Source organism: Dipodomys spectabilis, unplaced genomic scaffold, assembly GCF_019054845.1.
Source record: "Dipodomys spectabilis isolate Male_0828 unplaced genomic scaffold, ASM1905484v1 ptg000190l, whole genome shotgun sequence".
In the NCBI taxonomy this organism is placed as follows: Eukaryota; Metazoa; Chordata; class Mammalia; order Rodentia; family Heteromyidae; genus Dipodomys; species Dipodomys spectabilis.
In genome coordinates, this window is record NW_024870867.1 from 5,402,345 (window position 1) to 5,412,609 (window position 10,265).

The 10,265-nt window shown below is 37.8% G+C and overlaps 1 protein-coding gene across 1 annotated transcript in view; it reads left to right on the forward strand.

Annotated features, from left to right (window-relative positions):
* Positions 1-10,022, forward strand: part of Hdac9 (histone deacetylase 9) — an 821,624-nt gene extending 811,602 nt beyond the window's left edge. The window contains exons 25-26 of the mRNA XM_042695799.1: positions 1,793-1,940; positions 9,782-10,022. Coding sequence (XP_042551733.1) covers positions 1,793-1,940; positions 9,782-9,821 — 188 coding nt within the window. The 3' untranslated portion in view covers positions 9,822-10,022. The remainder of the gene's footprint in view (positions 1-1,792; positions 1,941-9,781) is intronic.
* The last annotated feature ends 243 nt before the right edge of the window (positions 10,023-10,265 follow it).

A 10,265-nucleotide genomic window follows, 5' to 3' on the forward strand; every position in this document is an offset into this window, starting at 1 on the left:
ACTTCATGTTGACTGACTTCTGCTCATCCTTCAAATACTTGATCTTCCCTAACTTTGTCATTTTCATAAATATGTGCTCTACTTACTCATCTTCAAGGAGCCCATAATCCTTTCATACACAGAATTGTCAGTGCTAACTGATAGAGCTGTCCTAACCAGGCCCAGCATTTCTTGGTGACAAGAACATAACATCGCATTTTGCTTTTGCAAAAGTTTGTATATTTGTTGACAAAATTGCAATTATCTGGATCACATGAAAACTTGAGCTTCTCAGACATTTGGAATAATGATCACAGCAAGTAAAGGCGTGATCAGTGTCAGAAAGTCTTGTTGACAAAAAGAATGGACAGAGAAACTGGGTTTCCTTCCCTAAAGTGGCATTCATTCTTTTTGTGAAGCAATATGCAATCACAAAATGTCAGATTTGGAAGGGTTTTAAGGCAATCCTTGATGTTAATAGGCAGAAATAAAGTCCATGTAAGTTTTACAAGTGTGGTAAGGAGGGAAGGAGGAAGAGTGGAATGCATAGCCCAATCATCTTACTTTTCTTTTCTTTTCTTTTTTTTTTTTTTTTTTTGGTCGGTAATGAGGCTTGAACTCTAGGCCTGGGCACTGCCCTTGAGCTCTTCAGCTCAAGGTAAGCGCTCTACCACTTGAGCCACAGCACCACTTCTGGTTTTCTGGTGGTTAATTGGAGATAAGAATCTCACGACTTACTTCCCTGACTGGACTGGCTTTGAACCTCCATCCTCAGATCTCAACCTCCTGAGTAGCTAGGATTATAGGCATGAGCCACTGGCACACAGCTTCATCTTACTTTTCAATCCAGTGTTTATCTGCCATTTACACTTAAGCTGGATGTTTGTTTGTTTGTTTGTTTGTTTTAAATAAGCAAAACCATTACATGGTATATTCCTGCCCAACTTTTCAGTCTGCAGATAGGTCTAACCTTGTGAGTTATGAAAGAACTTCAGGAGATTCTCCTGCTTTGATGTGAAGCTGGTCAACACTTCATAGACAAATAAAGTAGCTTAGTTGCTTCAATGAAGTTTTTGACTCTGCTCTTTCCTATCCTACTGGCATGCTTTCATGAAGTGACCTCCTATTTTCCTCTCATTCTCCTTCCGTGACTTTAAAAAAAAAAAAGAAAGAAAGAAAGAAAAAGAAAATGAAACATCAGTATGACATGTGGATGGATTCCAACATCAGCCAGTGCATATATTAAAGTTTTAAATCAATTATTGTTCTAGTACACACCCTTTAGCTGAGAAAAGAAAGAACATCCAGGACTAACAAAACTGATTGTTCTGGCAAAGTTGCCATACCATTCATGCTGGCATGGCTCCGTTTTTCTTTTTCCTTTAATATTCCAACTTCATTTAAAAAAAAAACAAAAAGTTAATGGTTCAAGGGCTAATTTCTAACTTTACTACTTTATTCATTCATTCTTTGTAGGAGATGTCTACTTTCAGGTTTTCTTGAGAGCTTCCCAGGGGGCATAGTGCTTGCTTAGTGGTAGAAACAGATGTCAGTCTGCTGGTTAGTACATTACCCTGTGGATTATTCCTCACTTAATGGCTTCTGAGCATGGAAGAGATTCAGGCTTGGGGATATGAGAACTTCACAACTCACCATTCTTAGACCAAAAAAGATTTAATCATAGCAGTTAAGAAACCGAATTACAGCTGTAAAACATGGAGATTTAAGTCCTCCGAGTTGGATCTGTAAGAGTATTCTGATTACTACACCCTAACTTAAATTTCTATAAAGCATGATGGATTTTTTTTTCTAGGCAAGTACTGGAAGTCAGTAAGGATGGTGGCTGTGCCAAGGGGCTGTGCTCTGCCTGGTACTCAGTTGCAAGAGGAGACAGAGACCGTTTCTGCTCTGGCCTCCCTCACGGTGGATGTGGAACAACCCTTTGCTCAGGAAGACAGCAGGTATGAGTCCAGTGTGGGAGAGCTGTGTGGTCACTCACATCCGGGTTCATCATGGGCAGTCCTGGACCTTCCTCCTGGGTTTCCTTCACCTGTCTCCTCCACATCCTCCACCTGTGTTGCCAAAGCCACAAGATGCCATAACACAGGCTTTAGGCTCTGGAGAATTTCAGTTGCTACATTCTTCCAGACTTGGTCCATGTGGTTGCAGTTCACAGAAAAATAGAAGGGAAGAGATAGATGGTGAGAAAAATCACTCCTTGTTGGATAATTTAGTACAGATCATTATGGAACACACTGCTTATGGGCTTAACTTCTTTCCCTGGTTATCCCTATTTTTCCAGATGTTCTGTTTCTTCCTCTCATCATTTTTGAAATCCTTAATATAACAAAGGGAAAAGAGGAGATCAGAGGCTGGATATAATGCCACTAGGTAATAGACAGCAAAAAGGCACAGGCACTCTTATGTGATTCTCCTTGAGATCCAAAACCTAGATGATGGTGGAGGTTTCCTGCCCAGGAGTATGGAAAGAGGTGTGGAGTGGAGTTTTATTTTGTATTGTAAAAAGGAATTGGTCTCAAGCTGTCTTCTTAGGAATTTTCTAGGGGGGAAAGTAAGGTTTATCTGAAATGGGATTGACTTGTTATTTTTTAAAGAAATCTTTGTCAGTTTGTACATCTTCATGTTCATTGATTCATTGTTCCACTCAATAGACAGAGAATTTCTTTAATGTTAATGTGACCAAAGGCACAACAAATGTACCTTAGCATTGGCCGTCTCTATGGCTGACTTCACGGTCATATACCCTTGAGGGAAAAGTGAATCAGGTGAGTTTTTGCTCAGGCTCTGCCAGCTTGCACTCTGAAATTGCTTCTGAGAAGGTAATCGGACTCCCTCCGTCAATAACATCACCATTAATTACACAGATCCTGCTACTAGTGCATAGGTTGGCAAGTTTCCCAAGAATGCACACATTTGAACAGTTCTAGCTTTCTTGCTTTTACTGGATACTCAGAGCTTAATGGATTTAACATCTTGTTTTGGCAAAGAGCAGTAGATAAACTGAATAAGCAATTTCATTTTTATGCAATTATTTTCTCTTAGTATAACCACTTAAAGACCAGATCATTGTTAAGGGAAAAAACTTGCCTATTGCTGACTTCGAAGGCATTTTTCTTATAATGTCTGGAGCATAAGGGAAAACTTATTTTACATCTTTGATAATATGAACTAACCCCCTGCTGTTCCCAGCTAAGACATGAACCAAGTTCATAATCCAAAAGGTGTTGCAATTATTCCCAAGGCCAAAAACAGTTAGTTGTCTGTCATGAGAGGGCCATAAAAGTGAGGAAACTAACATCTGTTAGTATTGGATATAAAAGGAGCATAGCTATTCTTTAGAATTCATTTAATATAGAAAAATAAGGCTGAATTTCACCAAGTGAAATGAATTGTTATTTTGCCCATTAAAATTACATCACTTAGAATAATTAGCAATAACAAATGATGTAATGAGCCCCTGGTATTACAAAAATCTCAGCACTTTGGCAAGACTTGGCTTTGAAGGCATACTTGTTTACCCTCAGGTAAACAGTGCATTCGGCTCCTGGAAATCTATAGGAATTTGACCTCAGCCTTGGTCTGCCGTAATTTTTAAACTTCATCCAATAGCAAAGAGAGAATGGGAAAGCAGAATTCAAAGTTCATTGTTTGTTTCGTGTTCATCTATCAGTTTTAGACAGATATCACTATTATGATTGATTTTCATTGTGAGAAGAAAAATTGTTTTGCTTGAAACATTTTCTATAACTTTGGACTCTTCTTTCCACAAAGGAAAATAGAAATTCTTCTAGAAGTGGCTCTTGCCTTTCAATTGGATGACAAATGAGTCATGAAGGAGAAAGAAAGAGACAGAGACAGAGGAGGAAAGAAAGAAATAGGAAGAGAGAGTGAGTGAAAGAAAGAGACAGAAAGAGAGAGAGAGGGAGACAGAGACAGAGATAAAGAGACACAGATGGATAGGGAGAAAGATAGAGTGAGAGAGAGATAGAGAGAAAGAGAGGCAGACAGACAGGCAGATGAAAGAAAGAATGAGAGAGCATTTACTCTTTCTAAAGGAATGCTATCAGAATTATCCTACTACTTGGTAGGGAAAAATGACTTTCAAAGTAAGATAAAGGGATGGAAATGTCCCTGGGCCTTTATTATGAATGCAATATTATAAGCACACAGGAAATTGAAAAATTAGAAAAAATCAGAGAGCTAAATGGATGGAAAAGAGTAAAGGCAAGATTCTTTTTATAGGAAATACTTGCCAGTTATTTTGGAGGATCTATTGGTGTTTGGAGTGAGATGACTCATTTTGTACTAAGATTTTGGGTAAGGCAGCTCTTTTCCTGGCCAATTCATATCTGACTCACTTACCACTAGTGAATAAGGGATAAAGCGCTCCTGGCTAAGAACCACTGCAAGTATTTTCTGTTCATTTTTCTTGGACAGGGGAGGGGGGGAACACAGTGCAGAGAACCATTTCATTTTATAACTAAATTGGTGGACCTTGAAGACCAAATAATTAGGAAAAGGCACATATGTGAGAATTCACTTGATGATAGTTAGCTGATATAAAGGTTTCAAATATAATTTGCAGGTGACAGGGACTTTAGTGGAAAAGAAATGATTGCTAGCTCAACAAAAATAAAGAAAAAAAGGAAGGAAGGGGGGAAGGAGTAAAGGAAGAAGAAAGGAGAAAAGAAGATAAGACATAATAAAAAAGAAGGAAGGAGGGAAGAAGAAAGAAAGACAAAACCTTGTTGGACCCAAATTAAATACCCAAAGAAAATTAAATGGACATGATCCATTTATTCCAGCTATTGTTTTAGTATGCTTGGTCATCCATACACACAGAACACACACACACACACACACACACACACACACACATGCAACACACAGATATATATATACACACATGTTAATTATTGTTTAGAAGTGAAATTGAAATATTAATTTGCTTATTTGCTAAGAAACTATACCTTTAAAAGATTTGTTCTTTGCATTTCTTAACTCTGTTCCAAAATGCTTCATCATTACTCTACTGAGACTTATTATTGGATACCAGCTCAGGCTTGGCTGAAGATCTAGAAAATTAGAAAATGTCCTCCCTGGCAAGGAGGATTCAGCATGATCAACTATTAAGTTTTTAGAGCCATATCTATATTCTAGAATTTCTAACTATGTCCCTTTTGCAACTCAAAAACAAAACCTGAGAATTTTTTCAGATGCAAGTTTAAGCCATCAATTGTGGTGTAAATCTTATTCAATTTTCTTAATGCAGTCTAGTGTGGTTATTTATTTAATCATCTATATGTCCTTTTTTTGCAAATTTTCTCATAAATGATTTCAGTTCATTATATAATGAAGAAACATGGGAAGTTGATTGTATTTTTAACTTTCTCCCAATGTTAACAAAGACTTAGTTGAATAGGCTGAGATTTGGAAGGTACTAGGAACAGGGCAGGGCTGGGCAAAGCAGGAACAGGAAGGAAGAAGAGAGGAGAGGAAAGGAGAGGAGAGGAGAAAGAAGAAAGGGAGAGGTGAGGAGGGTAGGGGGAAGGAAGGAGAGGGGAGGGGAGGAGAGAGGAAAAAGAGGAGAGAGAAGGGGAAGGGAAGGGAATGGAGGGAAAGAGAGGGAAAGCTTCTCTTTCCTGGCGCCATGGCCATAATTTGATATCTTTTTAGTGCCTAATATGGCCTGGGGGGATATATGAAGCTTGACTTGGTATATCAGGGAATAAATTCATGCCCTGTTCTGTATTCTACAGTTCAATTCTCTGTCCTATATTAAACAGCACTTAATTGGAAAACAGGAAACATGTAGAGCCAAAAGTAAAATCAGATGCATATTATCTTTGCTTCTTATTTCCTCACTTGAGTCTGCTTGCCTATACTTCTCATACTCAATTTTGTGCTAAAAGACCAATAGTTAATCTCTATTTTAATCTAATTTACTTGTTTTAAAGTAAAAAAAAACATTTCTAGGATATAATAAAGCAATACATCTTAGATGACTGACCTAACAGCCCAGAGATATTCTCCATAAACATTGGTTTACAATTATCAATATCACTTTTATTCTTTTCAATTTAATCTGTTTTTCTTTTGACATTGACAAAATTCATTTTTGGAATGTAATGGCTAACTAAAATTCCATAATCCAGTTGGATCATGAAGTTGGCTTGGCAGAGGAAATATATTAAAGGAGAAAGACAGTTGAATGAAAGCCGAAAGGAATTGTACATGGGGTGGATGTGGGGGGAGATTGCAGGATTATTTTCCAATGATGAGGATGAACCTGTGAGGACATCAAGTTCAATCCCTCTTTAAATATCTTTGTATTTCTCCGTGCCAAAGTGCTGAGAGCCAAAATCGCAAAACGGCCTAAACATTCTTCAAAATGTTCGTGTACTGGTGAATTGTAGTAGTTTCCTAGTGCTGCTGTAAAAGCTACTAAGAATTTAATGGTTTAAAATAACAGAAAGGTTCTCTAGGTTGGAAGTGTGACACTGGTCTCACTGGCTAAAAGGTGTTGGCAGACTGTGTTCCTTTCTGGAGGCTCTAGGGAAGAATCTGTTCCCTTGTCTTTTCCAGCCCTAGAGGCTGCTTACATTCCTTGGCTCTTAGCCCCTTTCTCCAACTTCCAAGCCAGCAACTTCCTATCTCACTGACATTTCCTTAGTCATCACATCTCTTCTGAGGGCAGCAAGAAAGGATTGCCACCCTTAAGAGCTTCCATGATTACACTGGATAATTTCACCACTCCAAGGTCCATAAACCTTAATCACTTCTACAAAGTCTTTCTCCCCCGTGGAAGGGAGTGTATCTTCACAATCTTTGAAGATGAGGATTGGCTTTGTTCTTACAACAAGATGAAGCATGAATAATCAGGATAATATATGCAAGTTATTTGAGAAGATTTAGACAACATTCTATATAAAATGAAAGACGACAAAGTAGAACAAGGAATAGAGAACAAATAACAGATCTAGGGGCAACTGAACCAGAGTGGAAGAACATACAGGATTTTATCTAGTAAATGAAAAGATAGGCATCCACGATAAAGACAATGATTTGGGCACACCATCAAATTCTTTTCGTTTTTAACACACACACACACACATACATAATCTGTCATTAACTTAATTTCTAAGTGTTTAAAAAGTATGCAAACATATAAAATAGCTACATAAGGATAAGAACTGAGTAAAAATGTCTTTTGGGCATGGTAGTGCATCCCTATAATCCCAGCATTCAGGAGATGGAGGCAGCAATATTACAAGTTTGAACTAGCCTGATCTATATATTGAGACTTTGTCCCTGGAAGAAAAATAAAAAAGAATAATGTCACCTCTGCTGAGAGCTATGGATAAGTGAAAAGAGATAAAGTATGGCAATGTAGATACAAGTGATGCAATTATTTTGTGATGAATACTTTATAGTTTATAAAGTATATTTTCTTAGACTTACCTATTTTGTTCCCACATCCCTGGAGAGACATTAGGGCTGCCTATTTTTATTTTGAAGAGAGAATTGAGATTCTAAAGACACTAATTTGCTCAAGGTTACATTCTAGAGACTGACAGAGCTGGTATTTAGATATGGATAATCTACCTTGAAATCCAAGTCATTGCTGTGTACCAATCCATCTATGCTGCAAGACACAGGGGAGAATGGGTCAGTAGTGAATATGGAGAAGCAGTAAGTGAATTGTTTCTGAAAAAAATGAGGTTATTAGGAAATGAGTTTAAGGGGAGGACAGAAACAAGATATGTCTCCAAGTGCTACATTCAACTGCAAGCCTCCATGCTTCCACAGAAGAGGTTCAGCTTTTACCAGTGAGTGGGTTGCAATGTAGACATATTTGTTCACCACAGAAGAGCCTAGACCTAGGGGAATGCACAGGTCTTCTCCAGAAAGGAAACAGGTGACCCCCTACAAAAGAGACCTCTGGGCATTTCCCACTCAACACCGACTCTGGAGTCCTTGATATCGAAAAAGATCAACTCACTGTGGCTTTGGTTTAGGAATAATATGCCTAGGTATCCATTAGAACAATGAATGTGATTATTCTACAACTTCTTGTCCATACATTCTCAGATGTAATAAAAAGGTATGCATATTTATTTATAAACTAGCTTTGAAACCTAAGTGTTTTCTTGAATTAAAATTTTTTTCTCTTTAAATGGTTGGGTAGAAAGGATTTTAGTATGACTCACTTTGATAGTTTTTATCTTATGTGCCATGTGTAAACACCACATTTTCTTACGACCTCTGATCCTGAATATTCTTGGACAGGCATAAATGCCCTCAGAAGGGGGCATTTGAAGGGTTTGGAGGTCTTTCTCGTGGTACCCTTTAAAACTTTAATTCTTGGTAATGTTAAATTATAAATATATAATGCTTCTTATTCTTTGTTTTTTAAAATGTTGACGTATTTTGTTGCCACTCTATGGATAATATATTTTCTCCAATGTTTTAAATGAAATGCTATAGAAATACTAAGCTAAATGGCAACTATTTAATTTTTTTCCTTTTTTTCCTTGTAAATCCTTAAAATAGCATGACTAGTGCTTGATAAATATATTGCTTTAAACACTGCACTTTTTTGTAATATGAAAGCGGATCCGTTATTCAATCCTGGCAAGTACATAAACAATATGCAAGAGAAAATGAAAACTACCTATCAATTATTCCATCATCCAGACAGGACTATCCTGCATGCCCTGTGTTTCTTTTAGGGATGCTTACATCCCTGTTTCTCAGGCCATGTGCCAACATTGTATGTGCATGAGAGCTGCAGAAATGAAGTAATTACTAATGCCTTACACTATTTGTTGTTTGTACATCCTCCTTCATATCTTTTTACTGTTCCTTAATTCCATGAAAAACAAGTTTTTCCTCAGGGTGGACACCTGAGACCATAGCTTTACAGAAATGTGATTCTAACAGTAGCAGTTGCAATGGTTGCAGACTGAAGTACTCACACTCAAGCTCAATCCTGGCATCTCTGATCCCAATAATCTAACTTCCTAAGACAATCCAACTACCTCATGTATTTGGATTCCTGCTGCAATTTGTTCTTTTGACTAAATGAAAATCATTCTGAAAGTTTGCCTTAAAACACCCTCAAAGTGTTACTAAATTAAGGTTAACTCTCAAGTATAAATTTTCAAGCAATTAGTTTTGGTTTTAGCTGAGCAGAACTCCCCACAGATGATGCCGAATAAAAACTATTTACACACTGCCATAGTGCGTTTCTTATAAAAATGTTGGGTCTGTAAGCAGCGATTTACTAATCAAATTCAGAATTTGATTTTCAATGCCTCCGGCAGAGGGCCAATCCAGTTATGAAAGAACAGAAGCAAAAACCAGGGCCCTGGTGAGTCTCCTCCAGAAGCTAGCTGGGTTCTTTGCTCTCATTAGCAAACTGGTTCCATAGGAAATCACTGCAATTGCTCTGAAAATAAAAATATCATAGCTAATTTTTTCAATAAATTATTGGACTGCACTAGACACAAAACATGTACGTTTTGGAATCTAGAGTTATAAAATATTCTGACATGTTTTAATATAAACAGGAACGTTTCCAATGATTGCTTGGATCTAGAATGTTTTTCCACTTGACATTTATTTATACTTCCTAGGAAAGAAACTCTATTTATGGATAACTGAATAACACAAATAAACATCAGAGAGAGCTGAAAAATCAGCTTTGATTATGCATGAAAACCTACAATGTCATTGTGTACTCTTATGCCGTATTCTGATTGCCTGTTTATTTTTACAGAGCTGCTTGTGAGCCCATGGAAGAGGAGCCGGCCTCATGAAGTGCCAAATCTCCCCCGATATTTCCTGTGTGTGACATCATGTGTAACCCCACCCCCACCCAGCACCCTCAGACATGTCTTGTCTGCTGCCTGGGTGGCACAGTTCGATGGATCATAAACACTGGGCACAAAATTCTGAACAGCAGCTTCGCTTGTTCTGTGGATGGACTTGAAAGGGCATTAAAGATTCCTGAAACTTAACCACTGTGATTCTAAAGTTACAGTAAACCACGATTGGGAGAAACTGCTTCCAGCATGCTTTTCTTATGCTGGGAGACCCACTCCCTGACACGAAGCATGGAACTAGGAACATCCAACACGGCATTAGATATTGTTAATTTTTCAGAAGCGACCATAGCCAGGGAAACTTGCGGCAGAAGCTGAAACATATTCATTCCTGACATTCTGATCAGTGTTTTATTGGGCAATTTTTTTGTCTAGCAG